A 24,025-nucleotide genomic window follows, 5' to 3' on the forward strand; every position below is an offset into this window, starting at 1 on the left:
TAACTTTTTACTGAGAAACCAGAATTAGTGGAAATAGCTTTAGACTAATTTCTACTTTAAAAAGATGACTGTTCAGTTTCTATACCCACCAACTATTATCATAATAAAACCATTCCTTTTGTTATAGAAAACAAATATCATAATATATATCACAATAGACATAAATATCACAAATATTTTCAAAATATATTGGAAACGTAATTTCGAACTATGAGTCAACATCAGAATTTTTCTGCTTCAAAAATGCACCATTTGTTTAAAAAAGAGTAAGAAAGAAAGAAAAAGAATTCGAGAAATATCATTTCTGGAGCTCTAAACAGAAATCATGTTAATTCAGTGCAGTTACAAAATTATAAACAGAAATCTTCACATTTGTAAAGCCACATAGATTTTCTAAACATGATTTATTTCATTTAAACAAAGGGCATGAAGGACCGAAGGGAGGGATATAGAAGCATCAAACACTTTTAAAAAGTGAACTTCAGGCCTAGATGTTTGAGATCAACACCATCAATGTTAGCACCAATTATGTGTGAAATGATTCCAGTTCTCCAACGGAGAAAACTGACTCCACTATTCAATGAACGAATATTTGCTATAGATATAGAAGGATTTAAAGAAAAAATAGGCCTAGAGGAAAGACTCTTAACCTTTTATTAGCTCAGACCATATGTCATCTGAAAAGACTTGTGTTTTACTACTTTAGAATGAATATAAAACTAGCCTTGGAGCACATTCAAGAATCCTTATTTTTAATTTATTGTCCAAAGAGTTAGGGCAGGAAAGTCATCTTGTGCAGTGTTCTCATTTTATAAAAAGGAAACAGGCAGAAATTTTAAGTATCTTCATCAAGTCTACACAGATGGATAAGCCAGTTCTGGTAAGTTCGTCTGATTCCAAATCCAGCATGACCACTGACCTACTAACATTTTGAGATGTTCCAAATTGTTGGCTGGGAATGTTTACATTTCAAAGACCTAGGATCTCAATGTGGGAATTCCTTTCATTGCAAGCCATTCATGTCTTTTCATTATGGCTCAAATTTGTCTATTTTTTCCCAAATCCTTCAAAACAATCTCTCCAAAAACTTGGAGATCTTTCTGTTTTTTCTTAATGCCATTCATGAGCACCAATTTTGTTGTTTTTCACTTTTACCATGTGAACAGCCCACTTTAATAATGATAATAGAAAATGCATATAGTGCTTTTAAGGTTTGTAAAACATTTTATCAGTGTTATTTCATTTTATCCCCACAGAAACCCTGAAAAGCAGGTGGTATCATCACTCCCACTTTACAAATGAACAAACTGAGATAGTCAAATTTTGAGTGCCTTTCTGACAGTCACATTGACTGGCTATGTGTTTGAATTCAGATCTTCCTATGACACTTCCCTGCTTTAGTATGGCAAAAAGCTAAGACAACTTTCCTGGGTAAATAATTTTTAGTCTTTTCCTTAGCTATTTCTCTAATGTTTCAAATTGAGCTTTTAAATACTATTACATGTGTTTAATATTCATTTAATACATATTTATGAATTCATATACATCTACCTGAACATCAGTACAAACCTGTGACTTTCAGGAAAATTAAGAATGTTCTTATTGTAATAAGTCTTTTGCCTCTCTAAAACTTGGTTTCTACAAACATAAAATAAAAAGTTTGCTAAACAGTTTCTATGAGAGGCCTCCTCAGACCAAAAATCTTTGATCATCTGACTGAATAACTTATCAATACCTGAACTTCCTAGAGGACAATAAAGGAAAGTAGTAAGAGAAAAGAAGAAAAAATAGTGGGGAAAAACTGAGAAACACATACAAGAATAATACAAGAACAGATAAAAGAGAAAAAAAAAAAAGAAAGAGAAATTACTTTCCAGAAGAGGTTTTGTGTTTTTTTTTCCCCCATGAGGCAATTGGGGTTAAGTGACTTGCCTAGAGTCAATAGATAGGAAGTGTTAAATGTCTGAGACCACATTTGAACTCAGGTCATTCTGATTTCAGGGCTGGTGTTCTATCCACTGAGCCACCTAGGTGCCCCAAAAAGAGGTTTTTTTTAAAAGACCATTTGACAGAAAATTTTAAATTAGTGCTCCTGAAATCACCCTATGAAGTTTTTATAAAATAGATCGTGTATTTTGACTTTTATATTTTAAGAAATATATTCAGCAGGAAAAATATGAATTTTGAAAAAGTTTTGCTATTGATTTTCAAAATAATTTTTAAACAAAGAACCAACATTTTGAAATTACAGAACTATGAAAGATTAGCACAGAGGTTTTTTTTTTTTTACTAGAAAAAAGAGATAAAGTAGAGAGCTCTGGCAAATAGATAAATGTAAAGTAAAAAGAAAGGACTATATAGGAAAATTATGCTCCCAAAATGTTGCTTCTAGATGTAGCATTTTATCTATACTTTTTGGTACTGAAAAATATTATTTTTTTCATTTGATTCATTTACTCACTGATGCAATGAATATTTTACTGAATTGCTCCACTCTCATCAGGACTAGTCCTATTTGATCTAGGCTAAGGGGACACAAAAGGAAATGAGGTTTCTTCCTAGTAGATTCACAGCCAAGAAGGCCCACAAGGGATTGTTTCCAGAGGAGATAGAGGTAACCTTGTGACACAGTCATTACTATTCAACCATTTTGTCTCAGTGTCCAAGGATCCCGGCAACTCAAAGGACAATTTCAATCCATAGGACAACTCAATCCACAAAATGTTTTTTAAGAGTCTGCCTACTTAACCATCTTGCAATGACATAATTATCATCTGACAGCTCATGACCTTCCAGCTGTTTTGGGAGAGGAGGCAGAGTTACTTGACCTTTTCCCACTGAGCTCAAGGCAGAAAAGGTCTCAGCAAATTGGGGCCCTAAGGAGGTTCATGGCTGGACAAAAGGGGCAGCTTTCTGTTTGAAAAGAGAATAATCTTGCCTTAGAATTGATGTGTATAGAGGTGGGGGCAAACTGACCTGGCAAAGAGGTTTGTTTTTTTTTTTTTTTTTCCTGAGGCATTTGGGGTTAAGTGACACAAAGCTAGGAGGTGTTAAATGTCTGAGAACAGATTTGAACTCAGGTCCTCCTGACTTCAGGGCTAGTGCTCTATCCAGTGTGCCACCTACATGCCCCTGGCAAAGAGCTTTCAATGCAGATAGAGATATGTTCTTTAGAGGGAGGAACTGAGAAATGGACACAGACCATGGAGCATGTGAGTGACTAAACTGAAGAAAAAAAAAAACTGGCTGAAGATTAACAATCGTTCTGAGGGTCTGAACTCTGGGCTCGTTCAATCACAGAATTAAAATCTGGGAATCAGAACTAACTTCAGGGACCACGTATCCAACTCATTCAGAAAAACAATCTGAAATGGAATTTTTTCTCTTTTTCTTCCTTATCTCTTTTCTCCTGGAGGAAAGACCAGCTCTATTCTGTACTTTATCAGTAGGGAGGCTCTTGCTGGACTAAAAGAAGATGGCAAGCAGTTTCAGAAGGGCTCTTTTCCTCTATTGTCCAGAAGCACTTTGAGAGAAGCAGGAAATTGGGACATCTGTAGACAAGGAAACAAGAAGCTACCTCGGCCTTTCCTTGGAAAGATGTGATGACTTTACATCAAATTAGAGACAATTAGGTTCAGAAAAGATAGCACAATTTCATTTTCTTTATAAGAATGGTTTATGTTTAATACAATTAGTGTTACTATTAAGAATTATATTAAAATTTATAGAAGCCATTTTCAAAAATTTATATATTTTTGGCTGACTTAGAAATTCTTACAAATATTCATTTATTTGGAAGTCCTCATTATGAGTTGCCTTAAATTGTTAATTTATTAAGATGTGTGTCACCCCTGTATGTGCCAAAATGTTTGTGGCAGCTCTTTTTGTTGTAGCTAGAAACTGGAAGTTGAATGGATGCCCATCAATTGGAGAATGGTTGGGTAAATTATGGTATATGAAGGTTATGGAATACTATTGTTCTGTAAGAAATGACCAGCAGGAAGAATACAGAGAGGCCTGGAGAGACTTACATCAACTGATGCTGAGTGAAATGAATAGAACCAGAAGATCGCTGTACACTTCAATGCTGTATGAAGATATATTCTGATGGAAGTGGATATCTTCAACATAAAGAAGATCCAACTCACTTCCAGCTGATCAATGATGGACAGAAATAACTGCACCCAGAGAAGGAACACTGGGAAGTGAATGTAAATTGTTAGCACTACTGTCTATCTACCCAGGTTACTTATACCTTCGGAATCTAATACTTAATGTGCAACAAGAAAATGGTATTTACACACATATATTGTATCTGGGTTATATTGTAACATATGTAAAATGTATGGGATTGCCTGTCATCGGGGGGAAGGAATGGAGGGAGGGGGGGATAATTTGGAAAAATGAATACAAGGGATAATATTATAAAAAAAATTACTCATGCATATATACTGTGAAAAAAAATTCTAAATTAAAAAAAAAAAAAGATGTGTGTCACCCTGCTAAGTATGAAATTGCCCATTGGGTGAAAATATCCTCAAATGAAGAAAGTTCTCTATTTTAATAGATTTAAATGAGAAACTGGAAATGAGAAACAAAGGCCATACTCGTAAACATTACATTGGAAAGAAAATGGTCACAGAGATTTGTTATTTGTTTTTTAAAGAATCCAAGAGTGGTCTAAGACAACCATGTAGGAAAAAACACTATAAAACTTAAAGGTGAGCCCAGTGCTAGAAATATGTCAGCCTCTCACTAAACAAAGCCTATTAAAATGTTTTCTGTGTCTACAGGCACAGGTTCTTGCTTTCTTTGCTCTTCTGCCTTTTGAAATACATTGTTCAAAACTCCTCCAGGAGTTTAATGGTTCCCCTTCCTTCAATTGCAATTGGCTTTTCTATATTTCTTGATCATACCTATTTATGTACACATTGTTTCTGTCATTAAGAAAGTAAATTTTTGACTTTCTCATATGACCTTTGCAAAGCTTTTTGCACATATTAAGTGCTTAAAAATAATTTTTTTTATTTGAAGTAGCTAGTGATGCTGTGAATAGAGCATCAGCCCTGAAATCATGAGGACCAAGGTTCAAATCTAGTCTCAAACAATTGATACTTCCTAGCTGTGTGACACTGGGCAAGTCATTTAACCTCAATTCAGCCCCCCCCCCAATTTTTTTTAGTTGATTGTTCAATCATTTTCAGTCATGTCTGACTCTCTGTGACCCAATATTGGAATTTTCTTTGCAAAGACCCTAGAGTATTTGGCCATTTCCTTTTTCAGCTCATTTTGCAAATGAGGTCAATGAGACAAATAGGTTAAATGACTTGGCCAGTTAGGAAGTGTTTGAAGCTGGATTTGAACTCAGGAAAATAAATCTTCCTACATGCAAGCCCAGTGCTCTATGTAATAGATCACTTACATTGCCCGATCACTACTAACCCAATAATATTAAAAGGTCAAGAATTAGATAGAATTCCAAATTTCACCTTCTATCTTACCAACATGCTCTATGTAAGTATTTTCATAGGAAATCTGGTCTGACCTATTGTCACTGGTGATGCAGGCAGCACAAGTTCCCGTGGGCTGCTCACTCTGTTCATAGTAATGCGCATCCACATGGGCTTCTGCAGCTTTCTTCTTCAGGATCTCACCAAATTTATCCATGCCAATACAACCAAAGAATGTTGCTGCTTTGAAGGGTCTTTGAATCATCCACTGAAAAAGAAAAACACAAGAAATTCCACACTTACCACAGGGATGCTTCTTTTTGAGAATTGGCACAGTTGGATCACAGGAAATTTATGCAGGTACACAATATCATTCCCCCTCTCTCATTTTTAAATGACAGTGAGCATTTACACAAAACTTTCAGATGTGAAAGTTTTTTTATATAAGGAACTTCCCTTAATCTTCACAACAATCCTGTGAAGTAGATACTTATGAGAATTTCTATTTTTCTAAAGAGAAAACTGAGGCTGAAGGAAGAAAAATACACAACCACTAAGTATTTAAGGAGAAACTGAACTCAGATTTTTCTGATTCTAATTGCAGCATCACCATTGTTTGTCGATATATCTTACTCTACCTTGAATTTATGTAACTCACTGAATAAACAAGCCCCTCTCTGGACCTCAATTTCCATATAAGTAAAATGATGAAATTATTTCAATTTAATTTGACATTAAATGTTTAAGAGATAATATAATATAAGGAGTAGACTTGTGGATCCTGGGCTTAACCTCAGGAAACCTGGATTTGAATCCTAACTCTCTAAGACCATCAAACTCTCAGAACCTCATTTTTCTCATGTTTAAAACATTGTCTGTAGAATCTAGTGTATTAAAAACACTTAGCAATTTTGCAAGCTCTCTCAAGGACTTAACTTCTGTAGGAGAATTGAAGCATTGTTAAGGTGTAGTAATACTACAGAGAATTGACAGGTTAAAAATCCATTTTTCAATGAAGAAGAGTGCTCTTCATTAAAGAAAGATTTCTAAAGATTGTTCAAGAAAATAATAAAACTGAATTTTCTTTAAAATATCGTAAAACTGATACTTTTCATTAATATTTCAGAAGAGTCTATTCAAAATTCTAAGGTTTTTGTTCCTATGACACTACAAGGGGACTTACAATCAAGTCACTTTAATGTGACTACTTTCTTTTATAGGCAGCACAGATGCAGTCCCCCAGACATTATTGCAGTTCAGTCATTTTATTGGCCGTTTCCAACTCTTTCTGATCCTATTTGGGGTTTTCTTGCCAAAGACATAGGAGAATTTTGCCATTTTCTTCTGCAGCTCATTTTACAGATGAAGAATTGTGGCAGACAGTGTTAAGTGACCTATCCACAGTCATACAACTAGGAAATGTCTATAGCTGCATTTGAACTTATCAAGCTGATTCTTCCTAATTCCAAGTCTGGCTTCTACCCTGTACCAGCTAGCTAGAGAATTCAAACTCCTGCACAATAAATTTTCTTATATGTTGTCCCCAGGGTCAGGAGGGCAGCTCTGCCCCTCAGATACTTCATGTTCCTTATTTGCCTTCTTTACTCAACTATGTGTGGCCACGTTCTGCCATCTCAGGGTTCTTCTGTCCAGCCCTGATCTGGGCACATCCCCTGGAAGCTCCAGGAAGGCAGAGGTTCTTTAGTTTGTGTTTTGTATAGTGCCAGAGAGAAGTCAATAGCAAATGTTTGGCTATGGAGCTGAATCCACATTACCTTTATTTCTATTTAGAGCAAGAATGTCACTGGGATGGAAAATGATGGACTTTGCCACTGAACCAGGAGCTTGAGGCTGAAGTTGGATCTGTTCTTTAATGATATTTGTTAAGTGATGGATGTATACAAAGAACTTTATTAGGCACTACAGAGATAAACAAAAAACAAAGAAAACCATGGGATTTAGCCATGGTTCTCAAAAAGCTCAATACACAAAAAAAAAAGAATGTTAAGACATCAGCAATGTAGTCCTTTTGTAATTAAAATTTGTCATTCAGCTAGTACACTAGAATACATTGCTTGACTTATATTCCTGACATTAATAATACAATCAAATCAGGATGCAGATGGGCACAGTGTTGAAGACAGGCAGGAGAATTGAGAAGAAAGGAATGAGCACTGATCCTCTGCTAAATACAAGCTTTGACCATGTGACTGGCAAAGGTGCAAGAGGAGAAATCAACTCCCTCTGGGTTCCTGAGGTTCAGAAGTCAGCTGGTGTAAGACTTTGCTTCAAAGTAGGTAGGATCTTCAATAACTAAAAAAAGGAATCTTAAGGAACAGGGACAAGGCAGTTGAGAATTGCCTTATAAAGACAGACCAAACTTTCAAAGCAGCTATTTCCTCAATAGGACAGGACAGAGGAGTGAGAGTTCTAAGGACAATGCAATTAATTGTCATAAGTGACACTGGAAGCTAAGTGGCCTATTGTATAGGCCGCGCCTAAGTCATAAAGTAAACCTGAGTTCAAATCGTGCTACAAAAACCTAGGAGTTGTGTGACTCTGGGCATGTCACTTTATCCCATCTGCCTTGATTTCCTCAACTGTGAAATGGGAATAATAATTAAATTTACCCTGCAAAGTTATTGTGAGGATGAAATGAGGTAATAGCACAGTATCTAGTACTTAATTAGGTTATGTTAGGTGCTGTATAAATGCTTAATTTCTCCCTTTTTACTTTCTTCCCTCCCTTAGGTAATAGGATTAAAGTAAGAGAGGTCAATGTAAGGATCTAGAAACCAAAGAATCAGGAAGAGAAAGACAATATTGGACACAAGGAAGATAGATACTGAGTCTGGGTTCTAAATACATTGGCAGCAATCCCAACCCCTTTTTTATACTGGGTGTGGGAGACTATGGGTTAATCATACAAAAAAAAAATTGGAATGTGCTATATTAAATTCTTCATTGAATAATAATTTAAATCAGAAAATAAAAAATTTTAAAATTCAAATCAATTTAAATATCAAAAGTATTATTTTAAAAAGTATTATAAAAATGTGTGCTCATTCAATGTTTATTAAGCACAATGCATTGCACTACCTATCTTTTCCTTTTTGTTGCAGTCAAAGGTTTTTGGGAGACATATAATTTCATTGGCATAAGGAACTGAAGAAACTACCTCTACTAATGTGACTCAATGACTAGTTTAGAACATATAGTCATAGAAAATTGTTTGGGAGTAATCAATAGTTAATGAACTTGACAAAGGTCCCACAAGTGACAGAACAGTTCACACTTTGTAGTGTTTTAAGACTCACAAAATGCTTAGCATCTCACATTTGATTCTATGCAAGTCAAGGGTAGAATGCAACAGAAGGAGACTTGAACCCTGAATTGATAATTAACAGACTTATGAAATGGTGACAGACGCTTTAAGAGGAAAGACCAAGATGGCCACAGGAAGTGAGGCTACAGTGATACTTTAATAAGGATGTCTTGGGGTAAGGCAGCAATAGAAAGGTAGATGGCCTGGGGACAAGTGAAGAGAAACCAGCACTATGAAGAAGAAGGGGAGGAAGGAAGGGAGAGATGCAGAAAATATCACTGGTGGCCGATTACTGTGCAGAGGACTAGGCAGCAGGAACCCTCAGAAGATAGAGGAGTGCTCCAAGGGTGGGAGTTTGCTCGGGGCTATCTTAGAGTTGTCAGGAACAAATCCAGGTCATCTCAAGGTCATCAGTAATACCCCTAAGTATTTACATCAGCTCAGAGTTATCAACACCATTTGGGTTCTGCTGCTCTGGATCCTGAGACTTACACACCATAGGACCATATTGTCAGGATGTGGCATTTCAAAAATATATAATGATACACTGCAACTTACATCCATCCTAGTGATCTTTAGTCCAGTTTGTTACTTGTAGTTTCATCCCTTTGCAATCTTACTCCCTGCTTTTCAACAACTAGCTGTACAGATTAGAGGTGTGTATAGGGGGGCAATGTGGTCAGGGGGAACAGAAGAAAAGACAATTTTAACACAATCCACCCTGTCCCCAAAGCACTATCATAGAACACCATGAGTCTGAATTAATCTAAACAAAATCCCAGCTAGCACAATCATCACAATAACCTCAAAGGATCCTTACAGGAATCTGGCCCATTAGCCTGGGGAGAAAAATCTATGGTAAAAGATCAGTAGAAAGGGAACTGGTCTTGGCAAGATTTTCCTGATATTTGTGATGATGTCACCAACAGTATTTACTCATTCTTGATGAAGATTATTTCTCCCCAGAGGTCAACCTATGTACAAAAGAACTTGACAAAAACATAAATTCCTCTCTGACTGGCTAACAGGTAGCCCAAAGCCAGTCAGTGCCATTACTTTGGCTCCCAGAATACGTCAGCTAATTTGTCAATATTGTTGATTTGGCCCTTTAGCTGTTCTCAATAGCCATCCATGTATCCTTCAGCTTCTTAGGACCTCATCCAGGCAACTTCACAGGGAATAAATCCAATAAATGCTCCCAGGCCACCCATGGCACGTCCCATCACATGCCAGCTTGCAGCATAATGCCAGGGGTTTCTGATGGCTGTGGTTGGGGGACAAGGCCTGGCTGCATGGTACCTAGGCCAAACCAAGAAAGGGATTTGAGTATGGCTCCAAATGCAGTGCTGCTATGTGTGCCCTCCGGGTTCCTTCTGGGGATGCAAGCTTGGCCCAGAAGACCACAACAATGTTAGAGTCAGCTAGCTCAGCCCAAATTTCATCTTTGAGGGCACATATCTTCATCTGGGCACAGAACCTTGGCTATATTGTGAAGGTGGGGTATGGGAGCCAGCCGTGGTGGCGATTATGCTCACCAACTTCTATGGGCAAGGCTCTGGGCGCAGCTGGCACTTGTAGCCATCCCCTGCCTTTTGAAAGGCAGCCAGCAGGCCCAGGAGTATGGGGGAGTGTGGTCTGGAGGACAGTCGCAAGACAAATTCAGCCAATGGCAAAGCACTGAGATGGGCTTTCAGAAATAGGCCTGGGGCTAGCGTGTCTGTGCTAGATGTTCTCAGACAGGAGAAGGCAGCCTAAAGGAGGAGCAGGCTCTTGGGCCAGGACAGTCGCCACAATGCACCTGGACAGACTATTTATTAAGCTCATTGGTTAGGTTAGGCAGAACATAGCCATGTGCCCAAGCTTGAGATAACCAAAGGAATGGATGCAACTCAGGGCTGTACTGACCAGTACAATCTGGTCCTATAGATTTTTATGCAACTTGAAGCTTGATTCTGGCTGCTAGTTGAAACCTTGACCCTGTACTTAGAGGAGTTCTAGATTGGTAGGGGCTCCCATGATTGCTGGAAGGTCCTTTGGCAGAATTTCCCAGATGGTTACCCAGTGAGCTCAAACATGAGTTTCTTGGCTCCAAAACTGGCACTTCTTATTGAGGAATTCCTTAATTTTTTTTTTTTCTGCCACAGACCTATTTAAAAGCCTTGTGAAGCCTAATGCACCCCTTTTCAGAATAATGAATAAAACCTAAGGGATTACAAAGAAAATCAATTATATTGAAATCAAGATGTTATTTTTATCCAATTTAATTAACAATTGCTATGAAAAAAGTCTGTCCATAAAATTTGGGAATTAGTGAACCCAGGTCAAGAATCCCTCTTACAGAGTTCAAAAAAAAAAAATTATGGATGACAGTTCAGTATCTGAAATTCAGTTAGCTATACTGAAGACAGAAAGTTTTGAACTAGTAAAGGTGAAATCTTTGTTCCTGGCTGGAAAACTGGGAGTGAAGGCTAGGAAAGGTTAGCAGCAGCATATAAGAAGGTGAGGGAAGGAGAAGGAGGAGGGTTGGTGGTGAGGCAGGGGTATTTCTCCTTTTATTTTCAAAAAGGACCAAAGACATCGTATTTTAAATGAAACAGTTGCACAAAGTTTTCTGCCTCATTCTGTCTTTCAGGGTCACTGAAGTCTATTAGCAAATCAAAGGTAAAATTATGCAGTGGATGACACTGGTGTCTTCAATATTGCACCAAATGTTCAATGCTACACAGCACCTGCTTCAGTGCCTTCCCGGTGATTGTAATAAACTGTTCTTATCTACCCATCCTACTGAGGGATGTAGTCACATGTTAGGTATAGACATGTCCCTAACTTAACAAGAGGTGATTTGGGGGTTTATGGGGTATTCAGAGAGGCCTAACACTCTGTTGGAAGGGCTACTGAGCTCTTTTCAAGGCTACACAGCTGCCTTTGATATCCCTTTGTCTCACCTGTGGTTTCAAGGAACTGCAACATGGGTAGTGGCCAGATCCTGGTAAAACTGCCTTGGCAAATGGGCTAAACTAGTTTGAGGATGATGTGGTTTATAAGGCCCACAATCAATATTATAGCTGTGGAAAAGTCAAATGAATTTTCATCACAAGTAAAAAATCAAATCAAACTCAGGGAATAGCAGCTTAAAATCATGGGCTTTCAAAATATTAACTTATAATATAATATATATAGGGCTTCTTTCTGTGATACAGCCAGAGTCTCAAGTATTCTAAGAGAGATTCTGGGATGATGAAATAAAAACACTGGCCCTGAGACAGTGAACAGGACACTGGACCTGGAATCAGGGAGAAGGGAAATAAAATGTGACCCAGACACTAGTTGTGGCACTTAGACAAGGCACAAGGCACTTGATCTCTTTATCTCGTTCCTTAACTGACTAATAGAAAAATAAAAGTTCCTGCTTCTAAGGATTGTTATGAGGTTCAAATTAGATGATCTGTGTAAAAAGCACTTAGGACCAGATGACAGTGGATAGAAACCCAGCTCTGGAGGCAGGAAGATGTAAATTCAAATACAGCCACAGACACTTAACACATAATACTAACTGTGTGACCCTGGGCAAGTCAACACCAACTGCCAGACCGAAAAACTCACTCAAAGCATTCAGCACAGTGGTTAGCACTTAGTAGGTGCTATGGAAATGCTTATGTACTTTATGTGTGTGAATGGGAAGAGGGGATAGAAATCATTTTCCACGTGTCTTTTCCCCATGTGGCTTTCCCGTGGTGGTGTGAGTGTCTGTGAAAGTCTATAACAACTGTGTGTGTATGGGGAGGCAGAGGGAAAATGATTTCTCATTTATATTTCCATTTGGTTCCACAAAATTTGTCTTTTGCTTTTAAGTACTGAGGCTTCTTGTTGATTTGATAAAAAGAAACATCAGTGAGGAATTATAAAAGCATGGTTTTGAGGAGACCATATAAGTGTTTTGGACTTGGAGTAGTTTTTTGGAGAACAGAGATGGTAAGAAGAGGGATTTTGTACTATACAAGAAAATAAATAACAAAATAACATGGAGTACATCAGAAGGGGAAGAAATCAAATGCTAAAACTGGAAAAGACCAGGAACATACATTGTCCTGGTAATAAAGAAGAAATCAAACATGTACAATAATTTCAAATATGATTGTCAGCCAAATCTTTTCAATAAATCTCTTATGCATAATGTATAATACCAACACATTCACATAAAAGAAATGGATAGAATCAAGGAATGTAATACATAAATCATTCTCCCAACATACTAAGATCCAGGACAAGTAATTTCCTCAGATGTCCCAACATTTCCATCATGGATTTCCCAACCAGCCATCTCATAATCTCTGCAATGCCTGTACCATTTGCTGTTGAGTAGGCAGAGCTTTAACCAAGAATTCTTGCACTCTCGCAAGACTGGAGTGGAGCCAGCAGACCTTGGGACACAAAGCCAAACAGGGGATAAGGGTAGATAGGAGATTTCAGGCATTTTTTTCTGTGCATAGGAGAATTATTCACCTAAGAAAGGCATCTGTCCCCAATACCAAAGCAATGCTGATAACTGCACTTAAACCCCAGAAAGAGGCACAGGTGCATGGGGGCATGAGTTCAAGAGGGTCCATGGTACAGGATGTATATAGTAATCATGTAAAGATGACAATACACCACAAGATGTAAGGACCATCATGATATCAGATAATTAAGGGAAGGAAATACAACTCCCCAAATCCATCTCAACCGACTGGGGCACTATTCTGGTCACCTTAACTTAATTAGGATTATATTTGAATCACTCAATTAGAACTTAATCATTAGAATTCTGTCTCTATTGACACTAATTTCTCTTTTAACAAAATGCCTCAGTTTTGGCTCACTGACTTCCCCTCCTAATTTCTAACTGACCCCAAAACTACACATCTTTAATTATGGAATAGGGCCATAAGTATTCATCTTTTATCGTGCATGGTTGAAATGAGGGCATAGCCCTCTTCTACACCATTAAAAGTTCGATATTTTGGGGAAATAAACTAAGGTGAAAGTGATACATTTGCAGAATATTTAGCCAAGTTGATGACCATAAATATAAAAAAGCAATATATTTTTCTGCCCTCATGCCAGGTTAAAGCCCCTTTCCTAGAAATGTATAGTAATAATAACTCTCTTGGTGGATGCTGGATCAAACCAGTAGTTTGAAAGTAGATTCTGTTTGGGCAAGCAACTGGATATCTTAACTATTTCAGGAATGGACCTACCATTATTTAACATGAACTTAGTATATAAATGTGAAGTGTTTCTGAGTAGCACAACCTTTTTTTCTTTATCTGCTAAACTTTTCTTTTCCCAATAAACCTTTGTCTTAAGTGTTATATTATTCAACATTTTTACCAATAATCTGATTAAAAGCATACATCTAATGCTTATTAAATTTATAAATAACATAAAGGTGTGAGGGATAGCTAGTATATTGAATAACTGAGTTAGAATCCAAAAAGAGTGATTCTCAAATGTAGAGGGTGAAACTTTGAAGAAGTATACGTGAAACAAATATACTTGAAACAAGGTGTTAAATCAATGGAATTGATGAGATGATTGTTCTCTAGTTCACATATAAACTTAGTACTTAGCACAGTGATATAATGGTTCTCTAAGTTCACACATAATCAGTATGCTATAATGATGTAATTACAATAAGGTATATATAAGGGCTAACAAGGTATGGAAGATAGACATTCTATCTTTGACCAGCATTGTGGTGGCTCTTATGCCTCCTGCACTATGATCAAGACTGGGCCAGAATAAAGAATCTAGATTCTATTCTTGACCATTCTCATGGTGTCTCTCCTGCTGAGACCAAGGCCCTTCCGTAGCACAACCAGAAAGCTAGCTCGGACAATAAACTTAAACTTTTGTTTGAGATCTCTGTACATGTTTACATTTTTAAAAATTTCTGACCCTTTAAAAAAAGCTTTCGCTAATTTGAGTAATGGCAATCAATATTTTCCACAAATAAAATGTCTTAGACTATTGACCTCATGTGCCTATTTAAAGAGCCTTGAGACCTTGAGAACTGCTAGGCTAGGACAATCAACTAAATGTAATAATATAAAAATAATATAAAAAAAGAAAATATTATGAATGCATCTAACATTTATATCAAACTACTAGGTTTTCCAAATGCATTATTTATATTTAAACCTCCTTACAACTCAGAAGTTAGGAGCCAAAGATATCACAATTCCTATTTTATAGATGAAGAAATGAAGTCTCAGAGAGGTAAGGTGATTGGGCCCATGTAAGTGTCAGTAGCAAGATTCCATCTCATAATCTTTTGGACTCCATGTCCAACCTGCCACAAGCATGAAGTCCTCTACCAATTAAACCAATTACAAGTAGGATATAAATAAGGTGTTGGCCAGATGATCTGGGGGTTTTAATAGAATAATGATCAATGAGTCAACAGTGTGCTAATTTTGGACTAACAATTAACACCAAAAAAACAGAGATATCAAAAAGGTCCACATAGTCAAAGCTGTGTTTTTTTCCAGTAGCAATGAATGGCTGTGAAAGTTGGACTACAAGTTAAGTTGAGAAATCCAGAATTGATGCTTTCAAAGTAAGATTTTTAAGAGAGTCCCTTAGATAACAAATCAGTTAATCAGAATCAGAAAATCAAATCAGTCAATACTTAAAGAATTTGATTTAGGCTACTCAGTGGAAGGTCAAATACTGAAACTGAAATTCTGAAAGAGAAGACGAAAAAGACTTTGATATTAGGGAAGTTTGAGGGCAAGAGGAAAGGAGGATGGCAGAAGATGAAATGTATAGATAGTGTCATGCAATAATAGGAGCTTGGATAAACTTCAAGAAATAGCTGAGGACAGAAGGACCTGGAATGCTATAGTCCGTGGGGTTAAGAAGAGTTGGACACAAATGAATGACTGAGCCAACCCTGTGCATGTATGTCAATTATGTTTTTTCAAGAATTATTGGAATGCACTGGATATGGTGAATACTCTTAGACAAAAATGACTGGGCAATATCTGATCAGAAAATGATGTCTTTATCAGGAAAAAACAGAATTTTTGTGTACGTTAGATTACAAATGTCAAATTCATTGTCAAATTAGAAGAAACAACAAAAAATTCAAGATCCTATATGTGATTAAAATAGCTACACTGACCTATTTGAATAAGCTATTGAGTCTGAAAAATAGGAAATGGACAACAATAAAGATGCCGATGAAACCATCACCATTTCAATTTCCAGTTAAATTAACAGTCATCACAGGAGCTCCCCAAACTGCAGAAACATCTTTATACAGCAAATACTTTTTTCCCCCTATATGGAGAGGCATACAATCAATAGTAATAATGAATAGAATCAGTAATCTATGTGTCTTAAATTTATTGTGCTCCTAAAAGAATGTAACAGCACTGCACAAGCTTGTAGACTGCTGAGGTCTTACTAACATCAAAAAACAAAAAACAAAACAAAACAAAAAATAACTATGAAAAAATATGTTCCTGCAGGAAAAAAGACTATCCTTAGGGAGAACAATGAAAAGTACCAGTATTATTTGAAATGCTTTTTTTCTAAAATGTTCCAATCTGAACTAAGTCACTGTGTCCTGATAACCTTATCTTTAGGAATGGAATTCACTCTTCTTACACTGCTCTGCCCTCCCCCATTCACTTCCAACTCCTCAATCCATTTGATAGAATATAAATTGGTCAGCCATATACCAGTTAGTTGAAAAACATGGTTGAGATCTGCTTGCGTGCCCATGGTCTACTTCTTCTCTTATATATACAAGTAATAAAAATTCCTTGGCTAGGCCAGAGGAATGCAAAGTACTGAGTTAAAACTTCAACAACTGGTTTTCATTATAAGCTGATTTGCAAAACACAGAAAAGGAAAATTATAAGGAAAGTTGCCTCACAAAACAGTCAAATATAGTTGAGACTGGTGAATTTATCAATGGTACTTATCTGAAACAGATCACATCAAATCCAAAACCATGAGACTTTAGAAATAGAAGAGTCTTCAGAGCTCTTCTCATGTTATCCATACTTGAAGAAGCATCCCTTCTCCAATGCCCCGAACAAATACTCATCCTGCATATCTTCAAAGACTTCCATTGAAGAGATATATTACTTTCCGAGTTAGCTCACTATACTTTTCAACAGTGCTCAACATTATTTTTTTACTTGGAATGAGACCCTCTGGACCAAAAAGAACAAATACTATCTTTCTTCTATCCTACAGCCCTTTAAACACTTGAAGATCCTTTAAATCTTTTAATCCACAGAAATATTTTAAGACCCCTTACACAGTGCTCTCTGTAATTAATCCCACACCAACTTGGCTGTCTCTTGCACTTCCTCTAGCTTATCAATGTTCTTCCTTAAAACTTGATACCTGAAACTGAACTCAATACACCATATACAGCCTAAACAGTGGAGCTCATCTGTCATGTTGCACTGGCTTTTTGTTGTTGTCTCAGTTGGCATCAAATGGCATCACTATTTTAGGACTGAAGTAGAGTATGTGCAAATATGGATGATCAGGCCATTATGAATGCACAAATAATTCACAGCTACATTTGAAATAGAATGCTGTAAATGTGTACATGTCACTTTTTTTTTCAGCTATCATAGTTTTGCTTTGTCCTTCTTGGATGCAGACATACCATACAGGCCGGGCCTGTGACAATAAATCTCATGACTCACAATTGATTTCAAAGCTTTTCTGAGAATCTTTAGAGTGTCTTTGTGTCAAATCTTCTGATCTCCATGTCAACACTTGCATTATCTAAGTTTTCTAAAAAACACAGTTTTAAGCAAATGTACTTCAGGCATTTGAACAATGTGGCCAGCCCAGCAGGACTGTACCCGTTGCAGTAGAGAATGAATACCTGGCAGTTCCACTTGAGAAAGGACCTTAGTTTCTGATACCTTAACTTGCCAGATGATCTTGAGAATCTGACTAAGACAATTTAAATGGAAGTGATTCAGTTTCCTTGTATGGTGCTGAGCTTCTATTCAGGTTACACAGCATCAATAGGCCAGCACAATGGCTCTGTAGAAGTTTGGTCTGGTAGATAGCCTAATATCTCTTTTCTCACACTTCCCTTCAAAGACTCCCAAACATTGAGCTAACTCTGCAAGTATATGTATCAACCTCATCATCTATGTGTACATTCTTTGAATTCATATTACAAAGTTAAGTGTACTTATTCATGGCATTCAAAAATGTTTCCATTTGCTATAGTTGATGGGTTTCACATATGGATGGTGCAGTTCTAGCTTGTAGAGAAACGAGTACCATCTTCTCAATGCATTAAAACTTCAGCATGAATATCTGCCCTTCCAGTGAATGACCTAAATTAATTTTTTAAAGTATAGACTGATTTGATCTCTTTGCTATTCAAGAACTTTCTGAAAAGTTTTTTGCCAATATCACAATTTGAAAGCAATGATACTATATCATTTGGCTTTCCTTATAGTCCAACTCTCACAGTCACAAATTACTACTGGAAAAACCAACACTTTGACTATATAGACCTTTGTTGACATAGTGATGACTCTACTTTTTAGTACATTGTACAGATTTGTCTTAGCTTATCTCTTAAGGAGAAGATTTCTATAGTGATCTTTGAGCTCAACAATGCAAAATTTGACATTACTTCCATTTCTTCTCTATTTGCCAGGATGTGATGAAACCAGTTTCCAAAATGTACATTTTTTTTTTTAATGTTAAGCTTCAAGCCAGCTTTTACATGATCTTTGACTCTCTCAACAAGAAATTTCTTAATTCTTCTTCATTTTCTACCAAAATGGTATGTGTGAATATCTGAGATGGATGATATTTCTATTGGCAACCTTGATTCTGACTTTTGATTTGTCCAGCCTGGCACTTCACATGATGTACTCTGCACTGAACATGAAACAACTGATTGGTCTCAGAAATGCATAGGTGAGGCTTCTGAATATAAAATAAACTTTGGATCTCTTATATTGTGATTGTGAACCATATTTTCATCCTATTTTACACTGAAATTACCAATCATCAATGTATATTGACAAAGTTATACATTTCTATTCAACAAACATTTATTAAGCTCTAAATGCTCGTCATGATGCAAAATGCAGATAAACAATAAGAAAACTCCTTCACCTCAAGAAGCTTAAAATCTAATGGAGAAAGACAACATACAAAAGAAAGGGGAACAAGAAGGACAGGCAGGGAGGAGAAGACAGTAACTGGTGTAGGACTTGATGACAGTCAAAAAGAATACAAAGACAATAGGTGAGAAATGACTGGGCTGTGAGACCTCTTTAAATGGAGGTGCAACTGAAGGGACTAATGAGGCAAAAAAAGAAAAGCTGACTGTCATCTCAGAGATAATGGGCTTTCTAGTGATGGGTTTTTCTTAGGAGTATAATGATGGTGGTGTTGTACCTAAGGTGTGTGGTTTAGATGACTTTTAATTTCTTGAGGAATTTTTTTCTATTTGTTAACCTCTTGAGAAGATATTAGCAATATAGATAACATATCTAAAAAAATTATATTTACTGAAGTCTATTTGCCCGAATTTTGTTGGTATCTGCAAAGCAAGATGACCAACTGTCCTGTGAGGTTAATATTACTTATGCTACTTTTGGACAACAATGGAAACTAACTTTATTAACTCTGTGATTTGTCTCCCAAGAGAGAATGTGTGAGTCCTCAAAAAAATCAGGAAAGATTTACATGAATTGATAAACAATAAGCAGAGCTAACAAAAAAAATGATTACAATACTGTTAACAGAAATATGGGAAGCTATATCTGACAGCAGATAAAATGTTGGGATTGGAGTTGGGAAGACTCATCTTCTTGAATTCAAATCCAGCCTCAAGTTATTACAAACCATGTAACTCTGAGCAAGTCACTTAAATTCTGTTTACCCCGGTTTTCCCATCTGTAAAATGAGCTGATTAATATCTCTGCCAAAAAATAACTCAAATGGTTTCACAAAGCTTCAGATACTAATGAGATAACTATACAACTCAAAAAGAATGATGCTAAATCACCAAGAACAGGGTTGACCTTCAAAAATGAAAATTGTGTACAGAATATGAAAAAGTGCATATGATATCAAGATGTGTTTTTCTTTTAAATGTATTGATTAGTCTTGTTGATTTTTTGGGGGGGTCTTGTTTTCTTAAAATACATTGTTATAAGGCCCTGAGTTTGGGGGAAGAGGGAACATGCGGGAAGGAAAAGGTAGGAAGAAATATAGTTGATAAAAAAATAAAAGACCAATAAAAATCTAGTTTTTTTTTTTAATCAATTTCATGTTTGCAGATGACCTAAGTTAACTAATATGTCATTTTACCATTCTATGCCCCCTTCACCTCCTTTTTGGGTATTCAATCATCACAATCACACCTGAAATTAGAGTTTATTCCACAAGAAAGAGGCATTTTAAATTCTATTCCTCAAACATAATACCATGCCTTACATATCTGTTCTCTTTTTAGAATGGATGCCTCATCATCATATTTGTCTTTCAAAGACCCATATTCTATATATAATAAATAAGTTGGAATAAAATTTTTTGATCCATCAACCAGATATTATCTATTTTCCTCTTACCCACTGCCTTTTATTTTAACAAATATCTAGATATATACATATGACACTTCCAAAAGAAGGTAATTTATATGAGAATAGGGATGATTGGTTGATTAATAAATGGAACATTCCAGATTAAGGAGATAAAAACAAGCATGCAATGATCACAAAATCAGTTATATGAGAAGACGCATGACATATAGGAAGAGAATAAAAAACTGGAATATTATATTGGGCCCAATTGTAAAGTCCTTGAATGCCAAGTTAAGGAGTTTGAACTTTATCCTCTATGCTATAGGGAACCATTGACCTTTCATGAACAAGGTTATGATAACCATGAAATACATGTTGAAATGGAATTCTTCACATATTCAAAGGTTTTCAAAACTGAAATAGTCCTTAGAGATCAATTTTTAAAAATCTGTTCATTACATAGGAAAGATTAATTTAATACCACTACATAGACTGAACTTCTACTGACTTAATTTCTTGTGAAATTAAAAAATATGTAGCTTCATAGATGACACTTTATAGTGCATTCATGTAAAATACAGTGCTTTCAATTACACAGTATGGCTCAGGATTTTAATACATATTTGATCCAGAAATACCTAAGAAATATGATCACAGTAAATTTAAGGGTCATTTCAACTTCTTTGATCTCCCCAAAACTGTGAGACCAGGGCAGTTTAGATTCTAACTTTCTCCTCTGCAATTAAAAAGTCACAGACAATGAATCAGGGATTCTTTCCAGTGAACTTGTTTTAAAAACTATTTTGATACCTATATCTCAATATATTTAGTGTGGAGTGTTTTTTTAGTAATCATATATATTATCTCGTGCTTTTAAAAATGTTACTTTGAGAAGAGTACTACTATCAAAAGGGGTCATGACATCAAAAAAGGTTAATAATCACTGCTATAGAGAAATAGGATTATTATGTACCAAGAGTTTCAAAGAAATACAATATCCTACCTCTCTACATGCCCTCAATCCCAAAGGTCTGAGAAACAATAAACACACTAACATTTCTACATCACTAATTGAAGCTGGAAAGTCTTTCTGTAAAAATGATATTACTCAAATAAATGGCACTATCTATTATCAAGCTACTGTAAATTAAATGAAAGGGGAAGTGATAACTGCTCTAGAGAACTCATTAATTCAAATATTTAAGAGGGGAACTTCCATTTTTTACAAGGTCTCTCCCTAAAATCCAGTTCACTAAAGACAAAAGATAAATATTTAGTATGTTTTTTGTTTTATCAACAAAATGATTTAAGTTCCAATGTACATTATCTTAAATTTTTTTACAAATAAAAAATTTATAAATTATACTCTGTAAAAAAGTGGTAAGACTTTGTGGAAATCTGATATTAATGGAAAGAATGTTAGATTTGGAGTCAGACAACATAATGGCCAATCTTGAATTAGGTCTGAGAGTCATAAAGACTTAGGTGCAAATATTTTCTAGTGCTAATATCTCATCTCTCCTTCCCTCAACTATAATTGAGGATAATAGCACCAGCCACATAGCATTATGGCACTGTAGACATCACCCAATGTAAACAGCGATGTCAAACTCAAGTAGAAACAGATCCCTGAAAGCCACATCTTAAAAATCATAAAAGTTTTATTTTTACTGGCTTTCTTAACCATTTCCTAATTGCACGTTAATTGGGATTGCAGGCACCAGAGAGTTTGGTGGACCACTTGCTAGAATGGATGAGATTGACACTTCCAAAGTAAAGCATCAGAAAAGCTTTAAAGCGATATATAAAGGAGAGTTGTAATTACCTCCTGCAATCACAAAAACGGGAAAGTCATTTGACATTTCTGGGCCTTTATTCTTCAACTATAATAATAACAGACTAAATTAAATGATCTCTAATGTCCCTTGTACTTCTTGGTCTAAGAATCTATCATTCTTAAAACACAAAGAAGAAAGAAAAAGAAGAAAAAAACTCTACAGCGTGATGATACAAACATCACTGACCATAGAATGTGAGGAGCCCAGTTAAGATCATTTTACTTAGGGACAGAATAGGAAGCAAGGGAGTAAAAAAGATAGGGACTGAGGACAAGGAGTCTTAGCTGCTCAGAACTAGGTTTTATCATTCTTCCAGGTCAAGCCTCTTCACTCATCTGTGCCTTGGTTTTCTTTCTCAAAAGTAATTTGAGCAAAATTATCTGGAAGGTCTTCCCAACTCTAACATTCTCTAAATAACAAATAACTGCCCCTACAGGGAGAAGAAATATAAATGAATATGTATAATAATAGATTAAACTGATAAGCAACCAATAAAACCTTTACAAACTTAAATCAATTTAGTTTTCAGTAAACAAAAACATGTCTGTCTTATTTATCTTCTTGAAAATTATAGAAGCTGAATAAGCTCAAAACCCTACAGTTTAAAAGGATAGAAAAATTTAAAGGACAGAAAGTCCTTGTCTTTTACTGTTTATAGTAAACAATATATAAAGAGCAAAAACCCCTCAAAAGAGTAAACATCTGGCCACCAACACTTATCAGTAACATCAAAAACAAAAGTCAAAGGTCAAGCAAAAGTTTATTGACAATGATGAACTTTGACAGCTTCTATTCAATTACCTCTTCCTTCAAGGTGTATGTGATCAAAGTAGCAAAGAGATTTTCACTCAGTCACATAACAAGCTATTTGTTGAAATTGAAACATCTGGTCAATATCTCCTAACACTGCAATTTCATGCACAGTTAGCATCAGGGCACATTTCTTTTCTTCTTACAGGGTCCATAAGGGTGGCACATATGGCTGATTTTTCATTCAAAAAGGATTCCATTCAAGGCATTCCACACAATCGTCTCTGAGCTTTATGGTGTTTTAAGTCTACCTGCCACCAGTTTCTATCATCATTGCTGACTGCTGTAGACTCCGGCTATAAAAGCCTGCAAATATGACAGAGCACTTAAAGCTAAACTGCCTTCCACTACTGAAATTAGAAAGCATTGAAGGTAAGGGAGTCTTTAAAATGGCAGGTCTTCATCTATTATTGTCAGGAACTCCCAATACATTAAACTATTTACCATTTAGCCAAGCTCTCATAACAGACTCTTAAAAAAAAAAGTAATTTTTGTTGTCAAATCAAATATTTAACTGGATGTGTGACAGATCTATTAAAGCATTTTAAAGTTATTACTAAATTTAAAAAAACAACAACACAGAAAATTTAAATTAATTTTAGCAAGACCTTGCAGAAAATGTTGCTCCTTCCCCTCCCACCAAGTTGGCAATGAGTAATCCTCCTAAATCAGAGGGAGAGAACAGGGAGGCTGCAATTTTACCAATCCCATATGCTGAAAATTTTCTTCTTGAAATTCACGCATTTGTTGTCATGGCAACAGGTTGCTGATCTAAAACCCTTATAGTAGTAAAACTGAACTCACACTCTAGACTTTTCCACTGTTCACTTTAAGATAATAGATTCAGAGGATGAAAAAATAAGAACCTAGGTGGGAGTTATGATTCTAAAAGCTATTTTTTTCCTCATTGTCCAGATCACATTTCTTTCTCAGGTGGAATCATATAAAAGGGACCTTTGAGATCATCTACTTCAACACTCTCATTTTAAAGCCAACGAAACTCAGGCTCCAATATGTGAAAAGACC

General features: G+C 36.0%; 1 protein-coding gene across 2 annotated transcripts in view; it reads right to left on the reverse strand.

Moving 5' to 3' along the window:
- The window catches only part of ADK (adenosine kinase), a 612,746-nt gene that overhangs the window by 277,273 nt on the left and 311,448 nt on the right, over nt 1-24,025 (reverse strand). For both annotated transcript variants that reach the window (XM_074296780.1, XM_074296781.1), the window contains exon 5: nt 5,546-5,718. In XM_074296780.1, the coding sequence (XP_074152881.1) occupies nt 5,546-5,718 (173 nt within the window). The remainder of the gene's footprint in view (nt 1-5,545; nt 5,719-24,025) is intronic.

This window comes from Sminthopsis crassicaudata, chromosome 2, assembly GCF_048593235.1.
Source record: "Sminthopsis crassicaudata isolate SCR6 chromosome 2, ASM4859323v1, whole genome shotgun sequence".
Classification (NCBI taxonomy): domain Eukaryota; kingdom Metazoa; phylum Chordata; class Mammalia; order Dasyuromorphia; family Dasyuridae; genus Sminthopsis; species Sminthopsis crassicaudata.